This window comes from Taudactylus pleione, unplaced genomic scaffold, assembly GCF_031769625.1.
Source record: "Taudactylus pleione unplaced genomic scaffold, aTauple2 ptg000256l, whole genome shotgun sequence".
In the NCBI taxonomy this organism is placed as follows: domain Eukaryota; kingdom Metazoa; phylum Chordata; class Amphibia; order Anura; family Myobatrachidae; genus Taudactylus; species Taudactylus pleione.
The window spans coordinates 21,604,387-21,625,408 of NW_028284658.1; the positions used below are offsets into that span (position 1 = coordinate 21,604,387).

The 21,022-nt window shown below is 45.5% G+C and overlaps 1 protein-coding gene across 3 annotated transcripts in view; it reads left to right on the forward strand.

Annotated features, from left to right (window-relative positions):
- The window catches only part of CCDC200 (coiled-coil domain containing 200), an 80,837-nt gene that overhangs the window by 44,322 nt on the left and 15,493 nt on the right, over positions 1-21,022 (forward strand). For 2 of the 3 annotated variants that reach the window (XM_088480837.1, XM_088480836.1), the window contains exon 2: positions 3,931-4,018. In XM_088480837.1, coding sequence (XP_088336963.1) covers positions 3,944-4,018 — 75 coding nt within the window. In that variant the 5' untranslated portion in view covers positions 3,931-3,943. Of the gene's footprint in view, positions 1-3,721; positions 3,779-3,930; positions 4,019-21,022 lie in introns of those variants that run through there. The other variant, XM_088480835.1, reaches the window with a different exon arrangement.

Genomic DNA, 21,022 nt, shown 5'->3' on the forward strand with positions numbered 1-21,022 from the left:
GGTGAATTGCCGTAACTTATGGCGATGGTCACAGATGCAATTGCATGATGCTAATACTAATAGTAATATCGCCACATGTACTAAAGAGTGAGTTTATCTAAAATGGCGCTTAGGCGGTCATTCGCAAAATGGCGTCTTGCGGACAGTGGATTCAATTTTAAACTGATCTTGTCTCAGCCAATAATCCAGCTTCGACACTGTCTCCCCCTTTATAATTGTCTCTGTGTACAGTTTTGTAGGTGTAACTCTCTCTACCTGTCTGCCTATGTGTGCCTCTGCCCCTTTGTCTCATTTATGTCTCTGCTCCTTTACCCCATTTATGCCTCTGCCCCTTCATCACATGTATGCCTCTGCCCGTTAACTCCATGTGTGCCTCTGCCCCTTTGTCTCATTTATGCCTCTGCTCCTTTACCCCATTTATGCTTCTGTCCCTATCTCCATGTGTGCCTCTGTCCCCATCCACATGTGTGCTTCTGTCCCCATCCCCATGTGTGCCTCTGTCCCCATCCACATGTGTGCTTCTGTTCCCATCCCCATGTGTGCCTATACCCATTAGCTCCATGTGTGCCTCTGTTCCCATCCCCATGTGTGCCTCTGTCCCCATCCACATGTGTGCCTCTGTTCCCATCCCCATGTGTGCTTCTGTCCACCTTCACCATATGTGTCTTTGGCCTTTTGTGTACATCTGTTATTTTCTTTCTTCACTTTTTTGGGCCAAATGTAATAGGGTGAAATTTTAGAAAATGTGAGAGTTTAACAGTAAACTCTGACACTTTTTAAACTTGGCCAATGTAAGAGTCCGAGAACATGAAAACTCGCATGTTTTTACACAAAAAAATTTTATGATTTAAACTCATCCAGTTTTTTTCATATTTTGGAGATAAAACTCCAATGTGAGAGTTTATTGCAAAACTCTTACATTTGGCCCTTTATATTTATCCCATGTCTAGCATTATTCCTTCTTCCCCCTCTTCTTCTACGTCTGCCTTCTTTATGCTTTTCCATCCTTCTCTTCTGGATGTGATAAGCAGATTCATGGTTGGTGGCTCAACCGTGTTCATATATACCAGGTATGGCCAATCTGTGACTCTCCAGCTGCATACCATCCCACCGATCAGCTGGTAAAGCATGCTGGGAGTTGTAGTTTCACAACAGCTGAAGAGCTATGGGGGATGGAGAGAAAACACAGTGATAGTTATAATTGATAGTCAGAAATAAAGGACAGTATCAAACACAGCAGCTAGCAAACAGTCACATACAATGCATATGTAAATAATGGCAATATAATCGCAATATACTCACTGTATACCTTAACCATGGGAGAGGTATACATGGAGACTCTCTCAAACCCTCCTGAGACAAACAGTAGCGCACCGATTGTGGGCTGCGAGTGTCTCAAATACACGTGGAGTGTAAGCGGAGCGACCCAGATGCATGAAAGCTTATTGAGGTCTACATATGGGTTGGGGAGGAGCTGCCTGGGGAGCGCCTACTTCCCCTAAGCTGAATTAACCAGCCAGGTACGCTGGCCTCATGGCAGCAGATAGCGTCTGATGCCGATCCCCGGTGTCAGACAATAAGGCCCCGGTGGTGTAGTGAGGACACAGACAATCACGGGCCCTGACTGCAGTGGCTTCTGGTGCATCTCTAACCCGTAAGCGAGGAATCGCCTTACCTGTCATCTCTGTGAGTCCGGTAGCAGTCCAGGTCTTAGCATCGCGGCTAGCAAGCTAAGCAGAGACCCGCCGAAATCACCATCACAATTACTGATGTTTTGGCCCGGCGGAGGTAGATGGAGTCGCTTTATCTGCATCTTAATACAGACGCTGAGTACTGCTGACTCAAACATAAGAAAATAAAAAGCTTAGCCAAAGCAGTCCCGTTACAAAGGTGTGTCTTGATTCTGCCGCACCAAATGAACAACTGAAGGCCTGTGGCTAGGGGTGGGGTATATATGGAGGAGGACCAAGTGCATCCTGGGAGCTGAAAGCTGTAACTGTTTGGTGTCCTGGATCTCTCCAACCACTTTACCCCATGGTATCCGTATGGATCCCTATGGACCCTGAAGAAGAAATGGGCCTGATTCTGTTAGACACATGTACCAAAGGATACACTCAGCGAATACAGCACATACAGTATATGTGCAGACTGTGTATGTGGCACAAAAAGCAATTGCAGACTGCTCATGTGCCCCACTATGCATATGCACATCGGTCTGTGAAATAAGGGTTTCTAGGTAGAAACCTGCCTCTGCCTTGTGAACACATAAAAAAGATCCGTCTCATGGGAGCATCATAGATGTGTAGCTGGAACTCTGTGCCAGCTTGAGGCATGCGGATGGAGAAGGGAAGCCTCTTTCTGATGAATCTTTAGCACCCAGCATGGGTCTGGTGTAAGTGCTGATACTCAGGTGCGCACGGAGGGGGATTTCTGAGTACCCCAAAAAAACCCTGCCCGCCGATCACTAAGTGTAGGTATTCAGGTAAGTTGTGGTTTTTTTTTGTGTGTGTATATGTAAGGGGCACTGTAAGGGGGGGCGCTACTGGGGGCACTTTAAAGGAGGGGTGGCCGCTGCTAGGGGCACTGTATAGGAGGGACCGCTACTGGGGGCACTGCATAGAGGGGGTAGCCACTACGGGGGTCACTGTATAGGGGGGGCCGCTACTGGGGGCACTGAATAGAGGGGTGACCCGTTCTGGGGGGCACTGAATAGGGGAACTACTGCTGGGGGAACTACATAATGGGCACTATTGGGGGGACTACTACAGGGTGGACTACTACTGGGGGACTATATAAGGGGCACTACTGGAGGACTGCTACTTGGGAAACTACATAAGCGGTACTACTGGGGGCACTGCATTGGGGGGACTACTACTTCAGGCTCTATATAAGGGGCAGTACTGGGGCCACTGCATAAGGGGGGACTACTAGTGGTGGCACTGCAAATGGGGGACTGCTACTTGGGGGAAGGGGGGTCTTTAATAAATCATGCTGGCTGTATTTATTTGCCTGCTGCATTAATGTTTCTAAGTTATAGAGGTGTGTGTGTCTGTGGCAGTCAGTGTGTGTGTACCTCATTATAGGCTGAGTGGTATATTTTACTGTAGTGGTCCTAAATCCTCTGTAAGCTGTTTCTATCTATCCATTTATCTATCTATCTATCTATCTATCTATCTATCTATCTATGTTTTTATTTCTGGCTAGATGTTCATTGTTTTGGTAACCAAGGATTTGGAAACCCCCCTATCAAAATCCTGCATTTGACACTGATACTAATGATGATGGCTGGATGGAAAAGCAGGGTGCTGCGACCATACACATGAAGCCATAGGGATACTGGCATTAGCGTAAGGTAGAATATCTGGCTGCCCTCTGAATCAGAATCAGGCACAATATGAAAAGTGCACTGTCCATACAGAGGTGCTAGTAGTGTATATCACAAACAACGCAAATATATCCCCACAATTTCTGTACGTGCAAATAAGCTGAAAATGAAAGGAATAGCTAACATGCTGATATTGTTCCTATGACACAGCATAGACTGTAATTTCAGCATACAAATTCTCTCTATTTTGTTAGCATGCTATCTCCTGGTGAAGCTTGCTCATTGTGTCCAGTTGCCTGGACACTGCATTGTGATGTTAATTACAGGCATCCTGGGAGATCAGCCTGGGGCAGTGTAGGGAGGAGACATTGGCTTGTCAGCTTCGTACTGCAGGCTTGTGTCTATCAAACTGCATTCTAATGATTACCAGTGTGCTGAGCCTGACTTCTTGGGGTAATTATTGTTACACTGGGAAAAATGCCCCCTTAATATGTCTGCTAAGTTATAGGATACAATTAGAAGAGATTAGTTACTACTTTGTATTTGTTGCTACATTTTCTGTTACTTTTTTGTTCATAGCTTGTATTTGATATTGTCTCATACAGAACACTTCACACTATGTCAGCTTATCACTGGGAAGCGAGGAGGCGGCAGCATGCATTGGACAGGAGGAGATCCAATCTTGAGAATGCGGTAAGTGATCTGCACTTATCATTGATACTGTTATTATTATTATTATTATTATTATTATTATTATTATTATTATTATTATTACATTTATTTATATAGTGCCAACATACTTTGCGTAACTTTATTATTGGTGAATCATTTTATATGAACAAAGTAACAGTAATAAGTTACATAAAACATCCCATGACTCACTATTAGGGCAATTTGATTTAGATTGGATCATACACCTCCACTGACTTTTGCAGGTAAACATCTGCAGCCAGCTTTGGTGCCTTTTATATAAAAGACAATTTGTAAAGAAAAGTTGTTGACAAACTGTCATACACATGTATCTCCCTGATCATACTGATTACAGGTCCCTGCAGATTTTTTTCATATACATTAAACTGCACAAGTTGAAACAGTACTGCAAAAGCATGAACAGCAAGCTGCACCTTCCATTGTTCAATTGACGAACAAGAAATTCAGCAGGATTCTTTTATCGTTAAAAGAAAGATGACTCTTACCATTGTGCTTTGGAGAGATTTGGAAACAATAAATGACAGTCATTTATTTTTGTAACATTCCCTGCTATACTGAATAAAATAAACAGGGTAGCCCTGAATCAAAGGCTACCAGCAAGAGGGTCTCCAAACCCCAGCTAAACTGTGGGGTTGGAGTAGTTTGCAAGAAATTATAAGTGACAGAAGTCCCTAAGATATGTGCCACACGATAAGAGTAAAAAAGGAAAAACAAAACCATATAACTGTAACCTAACTTCCACATAGTGATGGCCTCGTATGATTAGGGTTTTGGGGTAATTTTTGAGCCATTTATTGAGCTTATAATGAGCTTTTTACTCCATTGGTATAATGAACGAATAAACTAATCTCTGCTAGTTCTGCGCTAATCCAGCAGTAATTTTGCAGAGGGGGATCAGCAATGCACAGGGAGGAACACCCTGAAAATATGCCCTCTCTACCCTTTTATCTTTTATACAATAGTTTAGCTAGTCCAATTCCTTATTTTTGACATATATTGGTTAATTTGCAAGAGAGCATTATGGGTAATATTGAATGAATAGTATTGTGATTAGATTAGTCATGCTCTTCCAAGTGGTGGAATTTTGTTACAATGACAGAATCACATTACAAGTCATAGCACTTTCAGTCGTTGTTCCAATATAGCACCTAGCCACCACAGCAAGCAAACTGCTTTGACATACAATACAACAGGAGGGCTATCATTTTCAGCTCTGAAAACTATAGGAGTGTTTCAGTAACTAAATACTTCACAAAGGACTCATAATACAAAATTAACAAGATTTGTCAGTGTCTTTACAGTGTATGGGCCTGATTCAGTACGAAATGCAATTTTGCATACGCACGCAGTTCAACTGCGATAGTATGCTAATCCAGCACTTCATAAGGATGCCCACTTTACATTGCACACATCCGTAATACTTGGCAGAATAGCAAAACCATTGGTACAATCGAGTACCATCGCAGCCTCACGCACATTTACTTACTCAGGAATTGCTAACAACCATGCACGCTATAAGACCTCAGGCTGCGTATGGCATCGCAGTGGCTAATTTATGCACGCCCCTGCAATGACGTGCGAATGCACTGGCACGCCTGCGTTTGGCCAACCACCCCCCATTACCACCCACAAACGGCACTTCCTGTCAATCACTCTGCGACAGTCCCGATCGCAGCAACCGTTTTGCGCACTGCGATGTGTACGCATGCGCACTGCGAAACAATCGGCAGATTGCATGCGTATTCACAGGTACTGAATCAGGCCCTATGTTCTGTGTGTTCACAACAGTCATTTTAGATGCAAAGGGCACGTAAACAGCAATGGTTGTGAAAAAAAATGACCATTATTATGTATACATACATAAACAATTTATTCAAGTTATTTCCATTAAATAAGAACTTATTTTCTGTCTAACTTTATCTCTAAGAGGCATATTTACTACAATCCACATTTAAAATGCGGTTGTAGTGTGATATTTTTGCCTAAATTCGCATTGCAAATTTAGGAAATATCACTTGAATTTATCATAAATCACAGGAGCTTGAGAGAAAGCTCTATCCCTGCGAATCCCCTCTGCACAATTCTTACTGTAGATTTCAGAAAAAATACTGTGTCTGCGTATGTGTCTCCCTGTTGCAGCCCAGCTTCCTGCCTTCCCTCCTGTCCCCGCTGCCCCCCCATCCCTTTCCTAGCTCCCCTGCCCCTGGTGTTGAAAATAAATAAATTAAAACTTACCTACACCGACGGCTGATTGGTGATCTCCTCTCTCCTCCCGATCAGCTGATGTGTGCAGTCAATGAGATGCAGTAAAGTGTCGGCCAGTACTTTCACTGCATCTCAGCTGCCTGCACACTGGAGACTGCCGATCAGCTGTCCAGTGCAGGTAACGGTGATCCACGGCACCATGCTGCAGCACGGCTCCCTGTGTCCTCTCCTGTCCCTGCTGAACCCCCTTCTGCCCTCTCACTCCCTGCCCTTGGCCCTGGTGTAGAAAATAAATAAAATAAAACTTACCTGCACCAGACGGCTCATTAGCGAACTCCTGTGTGAAGTCAGCTGAGATTCTGTGAAAGTATCGGCAAGTAAGTTTTATTTTATTTATTTTCTATACCTACACCTCTTTGATCAGCCTGTGGTCTATTTAGACACACAGGCTGATGACAGGCACCAGCTTCAGGCTTAGCTCTGCCTTTCAGATGTCAGGCAGAGCAGAGAAGGAGTCGGGGAACTGGAGGGAAGCCTGCATAATGCCATCTGAAGATAGCATTATTAACACAGGGCTTTCTCCGATATTTTTTTTACAAATGAACATTAGTAAATAAGAAGCAGATAGCATTTCCCATTACAAGCATGGAAAATGCGATCTGCTTACTAAAAAATATGCAAATTTAAGGGCTAAGAGTAGTTGTTTTTTTTACAAAAACTACTCCATAAGCCCTTTCATACATTTAAGTGATACTAAAATAATGTGAAAAGGGTGTGAAAACATCCATTTTCACATTATTTTTGAAAATAATATTGCTATATAGAGTGGTAATACCAAGCAGCATACTTGCCAACTTCCTGGCTCCCTCTTCCCCTGGAGGGGACAGCCAGGTCCGTGATGCGGGGTGTGTGGCACAGCCGAGTGGGCATTGTGGGGCTTAATGGTGCTATTGTGTCAATGTAGCCCCATCCCCAATATGCAATGCCGCTATTACCGACACTGTCAATGGGGGTGGATCTATAATGAAGCAATTCAGCACAAACCACATCCTTAAGCTGCCTGGACCACCTATTTCCCAAGTCAGCTGAGACCACAGGCAGCCTATGGGAGCCTTGATTGTTCTTCCTGGCTTCTGGGAAGCCAGCCAAGAACAGGAGCTTTCCATACATTATGGGAGAGTAAACAAATATGCCATACAGTTTGCTTTAATGACTGTAATAGTGACATGTTCACCACATACAGCTGTGCAGTGTCACAACCCTGTCTAGTTTTCACCTTTTTGCCTGTAGACTTACCCCTGTCAACTGTCTCATGGATCTGTGTGTGTAGTTCGCCTGGGAAATCTGCTCTGGTCATGCTGGGAATGCATTCCTTTCCACAGTGATTATTCACCTGGGTCCTTTCCTGTCTGTGAACACTGCTAGTCTTAATTTGAATTGCAGGTGTGGTTCTGACTCTTAGTACTGCCAGACCACTTGGCTGTATCCACCAATTCCTGTGAGACACAGGGTATAAACATCCTCCTCTGATAGCATGCTGGGCCTGAACATCTTGTTACTTCCCGTGGTGTATAGTTTGTGCTACTTCTGAGTACAAGTGTATCCCAGGCTCCTGCTGGTTCCTAGACCAGCTCATCCGGTAATCCTGTTTACAGCAATACCTGGCAATCCAGAAGTCCTGCTTAGAGCAATACCTGGCAATCCAGAAATCCTGCTTACAGCAATACCTGGCAAATCCAGAAGTCCTGCTTACAGCAATACCTGGCAGTCCAGAAATCCTGTTTACAGCAATACCTGGCAAATCCAGAAGTCCTGCTACAGCAATACCTGGAGCATCCAGAAATCCTGCTAGTTCCCAGGCCAGTGCAAATCGTGTGTTTCAGCATAAGCTATAAGAGAGTTCCTGCACTCCTGACCTTAGTCTTGTGCTCCGCTGCTTGCCCTACTGCTGGTTGGTCCCTGGCTCCCTGCGAACCTGCACCATGTTACCCTGCCTTGCTTCCTGCTATGGATCAACTCCTGCTCCCTTTACCTACCCAGTTCTCCCTGAACCTTAAATTCCCAAACTTACCTATTCCGTCCTGAACCTGTTATTCCCAATTATCCAATCCAGCCTGCTCCTGACTTCCAGCCTTTGTCACAGCATTTCCGGATTAAGCTGTTTAGCCCTCATCTCAGCATTACCTGATTTCCCTTCAGCCATTGTCACATTATTCCAGTCCAGAGTCAAGTTCCGAGCCCGTTCCTGTCCCAATCCGGATTCTGTTCAATTCCACGTCACTCCAGTCCGGAGTCAAAGCGCAAGTTCTTCAGTTCAATCCACGTCACTCCAGTCGGAGTCAAAGCCCAAGTTCTTCAGTTCAATCCACGTCACTCCAGTCCGGAGTCAAAGCCCAAGTTCTTCAGTTCAATCCACGTCACTCCAGTCCAGAGTCAAAGCCCAAGTTCTTCAGTTCAATCCACGTCACTCCAGTCCAGAGCAAAGCCCAAGTTCTTCAGTTCAAACCATGTCACTCCAGTCCGGAGTCAAAGCCCAAGATCTTCAGTTCAATCCACGTCACTCCAGTCCGGAGTCAAAGCCCAAGTTCTTCAGTTCACCAGTTCAACTCAGCAAGTCTCCTGCTGGCCCCAGTCCGGTTCCTCCGAGTTTTCTACTGGTTCCAAGTTCCTGTCATTTATCATCAAAGGCAGTTCTCACTGCCACATAAGTCTTGCAATAGAGCTATCTACCTCATCTGTGATTCCTGTCATGCCGCACTCTGTTGAAACCAGTTCATCACCTGAGTCAGGTAACTCTCAGACACCAAACATGACAGAATGTTCAGGCCCAACGATGGTGGCGGATCAAGTATCTAATAAGGGACCAAATGCTTTCCGTAACCTGGTCGCTCGCTTGGATTCACAGGAGGCAGTACAGCATCAAGTGTTACAGCTTTTCAGCTTTTGCAAACTCTGACTAGTCAACGAAATTACATTCAAATCACACCTGAACCTCTAACTATGTTCCAACAACTGCTGGAGCAGCTACAGTCTTTACTCATCAAAATTTTTTGGACCATTCCCGAGGTTTTTAGTGCTACCCCTCACTCAACTAAAATCTCTGCCTTGGAATCCCTAAGAAACAAGGACTCTTCCAAACCAAGTAATGTGAGACATCGTAGTTACCAGCGTCCTAAGCTTTCTGTGGTTGAACGCCAGCGGTGCAAAGATTTACAGCTCTGTCTCTATTGTGGGGGTTCAGACCACTTCATTAAAGACTGTTCCCTTTGCAATTCCAACTGTAATCCCAAGTGCCAACGTCTCACTTGCCGTTCCGGTCCCAGCCCGGATTCTGGCCGTTCCGGTCCCAGCCTGGATTCTGCCCATTCCGGGCCCAGCCCGGATTCTGCCCATTCCGGTCCCAGCCCGGATTCTGCCCATTCCGGTCCCGTCCCGGATTCTGCCCGTTGCGGACCCGTCCCGGATTCTGCCCGTTCCTGTCCCGTCCCGGTATCTGCCCCTTCCGGTCCCGTACCGGATTCTGCCCCTTCCGGTCCCAGCCTGGATTCTGCTTGTCCCAGCAGGTTACTCCAGTTGGCAACCCCAGGAGGGGTCTCCAGAGCCTCAGCCCCAGGAGGGGCCTCAAGTCTCACACCCCAGCGAGGGGGTTTCAAGTCTCGCACCCCAGGAGGGGGTCTCAAGTCTCGCACCCCAGGAGGGGGTCTCAAGTCTTGCACCCCATGAGAGGGTCTCAGGTCTCGCACCCCAGGAGGGAGTCTCAAGTCTCATTCCCCAGGAGGGGGTTCCAAGTCTCGTACCTCAGGAGCGGGTTTCAGGCTCCAGTTCCCAGGGAGGAGTGTCGTGTACTACTAATCCTGATCATGGTTCCTGTTCAGCATCTCCTGAAAATATCGTTCCAGAGGACGACAATCTCTGTAGTCTGTTCTCAGCTTTGATTGTTGATGTTACTATCTCTAGCTACCCAGGACTCCTTCCAGTTCCATCAATTGGTCTGAATTCCGAATACCTGTCAGCTTCAGTTATTTCGACTCCTCATCAATCGGAGCATCCTCAAGTTTCCTCCAGCCCTGCACCTGAATGTGCTCCGCAATCCTCGAACACACAGGATTCGTCGGATACTCCAGCATGTATTTATTTTGATGGGGACTTATCTCAATACTATGCTTTATTGAAACAATTCTTCGCTATTATGAATTCTTCTTTGCCGTGTGGAGTCAAGTCTACTAATATTGTAGAGTTTATTATCCCATCTTTTCAAGGTAAAGCTTGGGACTGGGTTGCCCCTATTTGCGACTCCAATTATCCAATGCTTCTAAATATAAACTTTCAGTGAAGCTGTTGTCAAAGAATTTGGTCCTTACCCTGTAAACCAAAATTCTAGCGAAGTTCTCAGTTCCAAAATATTGTCCAAACAGTCTGTTCGTGCTACCAAGAATTCGTCCTCTACTCCCCTGAAGTCCGAACAAGGTCAAGTTTTCAAGGGCCAGCATGCTGAATTCCAAGCATCCCAAGAAAGCAGCACTTTTGAATCTGTAACCCTGAACATGACTTGGTCGCACACCTCCTTGTCCCCTTTGTACTACTGTACCTCCCAAAATTCCGATCCTGTCCTTCCCAGTCACATATTTCCACAGGAGTTACCAGAGATTCCATGTCCGTTGGTTGGCAAAAAACGTTCTCGTAGCAAAAAGAAGAATCGGCGAAGGTCTTGAACTATCTCCTTTGTAGACAGTCCACTCCAAGTATCCCAACAAAATTGAGAATTGGGAAGATGTCTGAAGAAAGTTTTTTTGGTGTCCGGAGTCCACCCATAAAGAGGGGGGTACTGTCATGACCCTGTGGATCAACTCCTGCTCCCTCTACCTACCCAGTCCTCCCTGAACCTTAAATTCCGAAACCTACCTATTCCTTCCTGAACCTGTTATTCCCAATTACCCAATCCAGCCTGCCTTCCTGACTTCCAACCTTTGCACAGCATTTCCGGATTACCCTGTTTAGCCCTCGTCTCAGCATTACCTGATTTCCCTTCAGCCATTGTCACATTTTTCCAGTCCAGAGTCAAGTTCCGAGCCCGTTCCGGTTCCGGTCCGGATTCTGCCCGTTCCAGTCCCAATCCGGATTCTGTTCAATTCCACGTCACTCCAGTCCGGAGTCAAAGCCCAAGTTCAGTTCAATCCACGTCACTCCAATCCGGAGTCAAAGCCCAAGTTCTTCAGTTCAATCCACGTCACTCCAATCCGGAGTCAAAGCCCAAGTTCTTCAGTTCAATCCACGTCACTCCAGTCTGGAGTCAAAGCCCAAGTTCTTCCAGTTCATCACCTGAGTCAGGTAACTCTCAGACACCAAACGTGACATGCAGCCTGATATCTTATATCAATCTACAGTGGTACAATTTATAGCATGGCAATATATTGAATGGTATGTTATTGTATCACAGTAGAGCACATAATGAGCACTGGACCTCACAAAAAGTCAGTGAGTGTTATTTACTAGAAGTGCAGTTTGGTTGCTATTGTCTAGTTCACATTTGCACCTATCATCATTAGTACTTGCTACTGCTAAATACACTTCCAAATACATGCAACAAGCCACATACCAATTTAATCACATAATGTTACTAATACTATCTTATGCTAATGACATGCATTCCACCATACTCACATAGCTGAGCACTAATATGGCCTTGGTCATCCTCACTGACCCCCGCCCCCTAAGGTTACCATCTTTTCATTTTTAAATTCCTGGACAGGGGGCATGACCAGGAGGCAAAGGGTAAAACTGCAGTCGGGTTATAACTAGGGGTGTGCACCGGCCACTTTTCGTGTTTTGGTTTTGGATCTGGATCTTTCTTCGTGTTTTGGATCTGGATTGGTTTTGCCAAAACCACCCTTCCGTATTTTGGGTTCTGGGTTTTGTGTTTTGGATCTGTATTTTTTTTTTTTAAAAAGCATAAAAACAGCTAAAAAAATCACAGAATTTGTGGATTTTTCTGCTCCTTTGCTATTATTAACCTCAATAACCTTAATTTCCACTCATTTCCAGTCTATTATGAACACCTCACAATAGTGTTTTTAAGTCCAAAAGGTTGCACGAGGTAGCTGGATGACTATGCTAAGCGACACGAGTGGGCGGCACAAACACATGGTCCATCTAGGAGTGACACTGCAGTGGCAGACAGGATGGCAGTTTGAAAAACTAGGCCCCAAACAGTACATAATGCAAAGAAAAAAAAAGAGGTGCAAGATGGAATTGTCTTTGGGCCCTCCCACCCACCCTTATGTTGTATAAACAGGACATGCACACTTTAACAAACCAATCATTTCAGCGCCAGGATCTGCCACACGACTGTGGCTGAAAAGATTGGTTCGTTTGGGCCCCCACAAAATAAGCTGGCAATTAATCTGTCCCTGCACAAACTGGCTCTACGGAGGCAAGATGTCGTCCTCATCCTCCTCATCCACCGATTCCTCACCCTCTCCAGTGTTATGTACATCCTCATCCTCACAGAGTATTAATTAGTCCCCGCTGGAATCCACAACCACAGGTCCCTCTGTACGTTCTGGAGGCTGGTCTCCCTGGAAGAGTTGATAATTCATTTTATGAACATCATCTTCTCCACATTTTGTGGAAGCAACCTCATACGCCTTTCGCTGACAAGGTTCCCGGCTGCACTAAACATACTTTCGGAGTACACACTGGAGGGGGGGCAACTCAGGTAAAATAGAGCCAGTTTATACAGGGGCCACCAAATTGCCTCTTTTTCCTGCCAGTACAGGTACGGACTGTCTGACATGCCTACTTGGATGCTGTCACCGATGTAATCCTTTAACAGACAGACGCACGTTTGTCGCTGCTGCTTTGAGGATGCAGGTGCGGCTACAGCCCACACAATTCACAAAGACAGAAAAAAAAAGACGAATTTTTTATTTTTTGTGGAGCGCGCTTTGAGGGTTACACCACCCTTTAACAGACAGATGCACGCTTGTCACTGCTGCTTTGAGGATGCAGGTGCGGCTACTGCGCATACATTTCACACACAAACAGAAAAAAAGAAGATTATATTATTTTGGTTGGAGCACACTTTGAGGGTTACACCAGCCTTTAACAGACAGACGCACGCTTGTCGCTGCTGCTTTGAGGATGCAGGCGCGGCTACAGCCCACACAATTCACAAAGACAGAAAAAAAAGAATAATTTTTTTATTGTTGTGGAGCGCACTTTGAGGGTTACACCACCCTTTAACAGACAGACGCACGCTTGTCGCTGCTGCTTTAAGGATGCAGGTGTGGCTACAGCCCACACAATTCACAAAGAGAAAAAAAAAGAAGAATTTGTTTTGTTGTTTGTGGAGTGCACTTTGAGGGTTACACCACCCTTTAACAGACAGACGCACGCTTGTCGCTGCTGCTTTGAGGATGCAGGTGGAATCTAGGCGGGATTTGGAACCAGGGACACACTACCTCCATCAATTGTCTAAATCCCACAGCACTAATGGCGGATACCGGACGCACGTCTAACACCAACAGAGCAGTCAAGGCCTCAGTTATACATTTTGCTTCAGGATGACTGCTGTCGTACTTCATCCTCCTCGTTAAGGACTGTTGGAGGGTCAATTGTTTAGTAAAAGTAGTGGTGTGCCTATTTCCTCTCTGGGATGATGAACAACTCCCAGCAGCAGCAACAGCACTAGGAGGAAGTGGTTCTTGATCTTTCCCTATTTTATTTTTATCGGAGAAAGTTTAGTCCTCCATTTATGTTATATTGATATATATGTGCGGCTAAGGCGCACACAAACACAGAAAATAATTTTTTATTTTTGTTGGAGACTAGTGCACTTTGTGGGTTACACCACCCTTTAAGAAATGAGCCAGCCGGCCCTTTACTTATGGGACACAGGCGCACGCTTGGCGCTGCTCCTTTGTTGATGCATGTGCAGCCACAGTGCACACAATTCACAAACACAGAAAATATTTTTATATTTTGTTTGGAGTGCCCTTTGGGGGTTACAGCACCCCTTAACGGACAAGCCAACCGGCCCTCTACTTATGGGACACAGGCGCACACGCTTGGCGCTGCTTCTTTGTTGATGCACGTGCAGCCACAGTGCACACAATTCACAAACACAGAAAATATTTTTTTATTTTGTTTGGAGTGTACTTTGGGGGTTACAGCACCCTTTAATGTACAAGCCAGCCGGCCCTTTACCTATGACACAGGCTCACGCTTGGCGCTACTTTGTTGATGCATGTGCGGCTACTGCGCACACAATTCACAAACACAAAAACATTTTTTTTTTTGGAGTGCACTTTGGGGGTTACAGCACCCTTTAACGGTCAAGCCAGCTGGCCCTTTACCTATGGCACAGGCTCATGCTTGGCGCTCCTTTGTTGATGCACGTGCAGCCACAGTGCACACAATTCACAAACACAGAAAATATATTTTTTATTTTGTTTGGAGTGCCCTTTGGGGGTTACAGCACCCTTTAATGGACAAGCCAGCAGGCCCTTTACTTATCGGACACAGGCTCACGCTTGGCGCTGCTCCTTTGTTGATGCACGTGCAGCCACAGTGCACACAATTCACAAACACAGAAAATATTTTTTTATTTGGTTTGGAGTACACTTTGGGGGTTACAGCACCCTTTAACGGTCAAGCCAGCTGGCTCTTTACTTATGACACAGGCGCACGCTTGGCACTACTTTGTTGATGCACGTGTGGCTACTGCGCACACAATTCACAAACACAGAAAAATTATTTATTTTTTTGCACTTAGGGGGAGCACCCCTGATGGACAGAGCACCCCCTGGGCAACACTACAGCACCCCTTTAGGACTGGGACACTGCACAGGACTTTGGAGTGGACACAGCCCCTATGGACAACTGACTGCACAACACAGTACAGCCAGCCCCTGTGCACTTTGGAGGAATGGACACAGCCCCTATGGACAACAGCAGCACAGCACAACACAGCCAGCCCCTATGGACTTTGGAGGAGTGGACACAGCCCCTATGGACAACAGCAGCACAGCACAACACAGCCAGCCCCTATGGACTTTGGAGGAGTGGACACAGCCCCTATGGCCAACAGCAGCACAGTGCAGCACAGCACAGCACAACACTACACTGCACTACACTACACAGCCCAGCCAGCCCTAACTCCCACCCTCCCTCTTCACTGTCCACAGCCGATTGAGAAAATGGCGCTGACGCGGGTACCTTATATAGAGTCCAAAACCCACGAGACCCGGAAGGCGGGATGATGACGTTTTGCCTCGATTTCAGATCCGAGTCAGGCCGGAAAAGTCGAGCCTGACTCGGATCGGCCTCGGATCGGGGGTGCTCGGGGGGGTTCGGATTTCAGAAATCCGAACCCGCTCACCCCTAGTTATAACCATTTTATTTGTGAGATTTCAGAACATTTTCTTCCCACTTATGCCCGTAAATATGTAGCGCGTCTTATGTTTAAAATTAGAATGTGCAGTAGACCCTTCCCCCTTTCCTCTTTGTTTGTGTATATAAAGTAGACTTGAAGGAAGGTATAAATTTCTTCTTCCTGCAACTACCACCCCTCCCATCTGCCTGGTGATTTTAGTCAGAAAAGGTTCCTGCATTCATTTCTACATATTAGAACTAGAGATGAGAGGGTTCAGAGTCCAGAGATCCGAACCCACCCGAACTTTGCAGATCCGAGTCGGATCCAAGCCGGCTCGGGTTTTTCCACCTGACTCGGATCTCAAAAGGAGGCAAAATGTCATCATCCCGTTGTCGGATTCTGTCTGTGGAGAATGAAGAGGGAGGGGGCTGTGTGTAAATGTGATCGCTGTGCTGAGCTGTTGCTGATGCTGTGCATAGGGGCTGGCTACTGTGGTCACTCCGGGGCTGGCTGCTAATGTCCATAGGGGGGGTTGGCTTTTGTCCATATATAGGGCGTGGCTGGCTGTTGTCCTGTCCACTCCATAAAGGCTGGCTGGCTGTTGTCCATTTAGGGGCTGGCTGGCTGTTGTCCTGTCCATAGGGGCTGGCTGGTTGTGCTGCTGTGTTGTCCAGGGGGTGCTCTGTCCATCAGGGGTGCTCTTCACCCCCAGTGTGAAAAAAATATATATTTTATTTCTGCGTGTGTGTGCGCGTTAGCCACACTTATCAGCAATGTAGGTGCGCAGGGGTGCTGCCTGTGTCATTTATTATGGGGCTGCTGTCTCGTTCAGGGGTGCTCCCTGTGTGAAAAAAATTAAGTATTTTATTTCTGTGTGTGCGTGTGCGTTAGCCACACTTATCAGCAAGGTAGGTGCGCAGGGGTGCTGCCGGTGTCATTTATCAAGGGGCTGCTGCCTCTTTCAGGACTACTCTTACCCCCAGTGTAAAAAAAATAAAAACAATTTTTTCTATGTGTGTGCGTGTTAGCCACACTTATCAGCAACGTAAGTGCGCAGAGGTGCTGTGCTGCCTGTGTCATTTATCAAGGGGCTGCTGCCTCTTTCAGGGGTGCTCTTCACCCCCAGTGTGAAAAAAATATAAAAACTATTTTTTCTGTGTATATGTAAGCATTAGCCACACTTATCAGTAATGTAGATGCGCAGGGGTGCTGCCTGTGTCATATACGAAGGGGCTGCTGCCTCGTTCAGGGGTGTATGTAGTCGTGTGCGTTAGCTGCGCTATAATTGCTTGGTGACACTGCTGTAAGACCGCAGTGAGTATGGAGGACAGTCACATGACAGGAGAGCAGGATCCACATACCAGTCTTGTAGCTGGCGGCAGTAGTCATGATGACGATGCAAGGCCGTCAATGTCATCTATGAACGCCGATGCACCAGGGCTTAAGTCAGGCCATGTAAAAAATTCAACTTTTACCCTGTTAAAGAAAAAAAATCTAAAGCTAAGTCAGCTTTAGAGAAACAAAAAATTGGCAATATGCCATTCACTACATGATGTGGCAAGGAAAGGATAAGGCTTGGGCCTTTATTTATGACAGCTGGCCCTAGTTGTGATGATTTAAGCCTTCTGCTTGTAGAATAGGTACAAATTTTTTTTTAAATTGTCTCCAAAAGTCACAGATCCCTCAGGAGAGTCCAAGTGTGTCTGCGGTTGCCATGTGTAAGCCTGACCTTTCTAATAATGTACTTGAAAAGGATCCTCCTTCCACCATTTGTGTGCCCTCTGCAAATGTGGGGATGAGCAGCACAAGTCAACATGCTGACGTAGAAATCGAGGATGCTTCTGTGGAATTGCACCAGGAGGATGAGGAGGATATTTATATAGTTGGCGATAACAACAAGGATGATGATGAAGATGTTGATGATGAGGATGTTGATGCCGAGGATGTTTGTGTAAAAACTGTAAATCAGGCAACAGTTGTTGCCCATGGTGGGAAACATCCCATTGTTGCCATGCCTGGGAAAAGGACCAAAAAATCCACTTCTCATGTGTGGAATCATTTCCACCCAAATCCAGACAACCTTTGCCATGTAACACTGAGTAGAGGTAAGGACCTTAACCATCTTGGAACCTCCTCCCTGTTATGTCACTTACAGCGCATTCATCAAATTGGAAAGGGTATTTAAAATTCTGAAACTTTGGGGATAAAAAAACTGAACAACAATCAGTCCAGTGTCACCTAGCTGTTCCCTTCTATCTGGATCCAAGTGCCTGCAATCTCCACCACCAACACCTGCATCATCATCAACATCCTCATTTGTGATAGGTAGTAGTTCTGCATCCAGTTTCATAAGAACTGACTCCTCTCCTATCCATTGTTCCTCAGAAGGATCCTTCAGTGCTATGTCTGCTGCTGCTGTCAGTGGATCTTCATCTCAGAAAGGGACCAGGAAGAAGACTACAATTAGTAGTTCAACCAATTAACTGTCAAACAATCCTTTGCATTTGCGAGCAAGTATGACAGCAAACACCCAGTTGCACAGCGGATTACTGATGCCATAACAGCTACGCCATTAATGCAGTGGGTTTTAGACAGTTAAAGGAGGTCCTGTGTCCCTGCTACCATGTCCCTTCTAGATTCCACTTCTCTAGATTAGAAATTCCCAATCTGTACAAGGACATTAAAAAAAACCTTATTAATGTCCTCCGAAATGCCGTTGTGCCCACTGTTCACTTAACCACAGATATGTGGACAAGTGGGACAGGGCAAACTAAAGATTACATGACTGTGACAGCCCACTGGGTAGGTGTATTGCCTCCAACAGTGCAAACAGCAGCAGCAGCATCTAATAAATGCCAGCTCATTCAGAGGCAGGCTACTCTGTGTATCACCGGTTTAAATAAGAGAACCTCTTAGAAAAACTTATCATTGCAAAATGGCTTACCATACTTGGACTCTCCTCAGGATTTTGTGATTTGTGACAATGCCAGCAATATTGTGCGAATTCGAACACATCCCATGTTTTGCTCACACAATTAATTTGGTGGTGCAACATTTTTTTAAAAATGACAGGGGCGTGCAGGAGATGCTCTTGGTGGCCCGTAAGATTTCTGGACATTTTCGACATTCAGCAAATGCATGTTGAAGATTGCAGAACCAGCAAGAACTGTTGAATTTGTGCTGCCATCAGCTGAAGCAAGAGTTAGTAACTAGGTGGAATTGTACCCTCTATATGCTTGAGCAGATGGAGGAGCAGGAAAAGGCCATCCAAGGCTACACTATGGCCTATGACATAGGGAGAGGAGTGGGAATGAACCTTAGTCAAGTGCACAGGAGAATAATTGCCGTGTAGTGCAAGGTTCTCAAACTTTTTGAACTTACCACATGTGAAGTTAGTTCAGACACTGCCAGCTTGAGTTAGGTCATTCCTCTAATCACACTTTTGCAAAAGCAGCTGGAGAAACTGAAGGAGTAGCTGAAACAGAGTGATTCTGCTAGATATGTCGGACTGGTAGATCAAGCCCTTCACTCACTTCTCCAGTGTGTACTCTGAAAGAGTTTTTAGCACAGCCGTGAACCTTGTCAGTGATCGGCGTAGGAGATTACTTCCCCAAACTGTGGAAAAGATGATATTCATCAAAATGAATTACAAATTCCATGAGGAAGACCTTTATCAGCAATTAAGTAAAAAAACTGCAGAAGTGTCTGTAATGGTGGATTCCAGCGGGGACAAATTAATATTGTGTGAAGATGAGGATGTACACACTGATGGGAATGACTATGACAATGACGACATCTGATCTTACCCATGTTGTAAAGCAATTTTGTGTATGGGATCATTGCCACCAATGTCCACTGCGCATTGGCAGCTTGTTTAGTGGGGTGGGTGGGAGGGCCCAAAGACAATTCCTTCTTGCACTTTTTTCCTTTCCATTATGTGCTGTTTGGGGCATTGCTGCCTGACATTTTTAATGTTCTGGTTTATGAATGTCCAGAAATTGTAATGGCCACAGACAGCATCTCCTGCATGCCCCATTCATTTTTTTGAAAGAAAATTCTTCAAAGCTGCTACACGGCCCAAAGGCCACGTCCTGCTTTATGGCCCAAAGGCTACCTGTCGTCACTCCTCACTAGCCCTCAAGGCTGTAATGGCTGCAACTTGCCAAGAGTTCCAGCCCTCAAGGCTGTTGCAGGACTGGTTCCTAATCATAACTCTGTATTCCAGTAGTACTCTGCCCGAAGGCTGCATCAACAATTAAATATCAATTATCAATTCTTACTTCAGCCAGTGGCTGCACCAATTATCAAGTATCAACTCTTCTTACTTCAGCTAGTGGCTGTGCCAACTATCAATTCTTCAGCTAGTGGCGCCACCAATAATCAAGTATCAACTATTCTTACTACAGCCAGTGGCTGCACCAATTCACCAATTTTCAAGTATCAACTATTCTTACTTCAGCCAGTGGCTGCACCAACTATCAATTCTTACTTCAGCCAGTGGCTGCACCAATTATCAACTATCAATTCCTCCTTCAGTCAGTGACTGTATTAATTATCAACTATCAATTCTTCAATCCTCAAGGGGTACCCCAACCATCATCTTTGCACGTCCTCAACTCTATTTATCACTCAGTTTTGAGCCAGCTAGCTGGATGCGACCTTTTGGCCCTTAATTAGATGAAAAAAAATCAATATTATGAGCTGTGAGGTGAGGTGATCAAAATTGTCTTGAAATGAGTGGAAATAAATGTTATTGAGGTTAATAATACTGTAAGAACAAAAACAGGCCCATTTTATGTGATTTTAGCTATTTTTATGATTTTTTAAGAAAAAATCCAGATCCCAAAAAAAAACCGAAAATCAAAACATGGAGATGAGGTTTTAGCAAACCAATCCAGATCCAATACCAGGGTAAATCCAGATCCAAAACATCTCTAATTAGAACAGGCACTATTATAGTAAGTATTTGATAACTTCACATAATGTGTTAGTGTTAGGGATGTTACGGACCCATCTGCTAGGGTTCACCTTGATGTAGTAGATGGGCCTGTATTTTTGGGCAAACGTGTTACCACCCTCTTTTGTACACCATGTTAATTGTATCCTTTATCATAATTGTTTTGACTATCAGTATTCTTAGTGTTTAGAGTTTGCACTGCATATTTTTTTCTTTCCTGCAGGCTCCTAATGCCCTTACATGCCAGCCCAGAGTCCTCTCATGACCTATTATATGCCTCAAAGCACCCCTGTGTCTCTCCTGTCCCAGTCCCATGTCTTTCCAGAACCATTCCCCTATATCTCTCTGGCTCCAGACCCTGTGTCTCTCCAGCTCCAGCCCCCTGTATCTCTCCAGCTCCAGCCACCCTGTGTCGCTATAGCTCCCCTGTGTCTCTCCAGCTCCAGCCTCC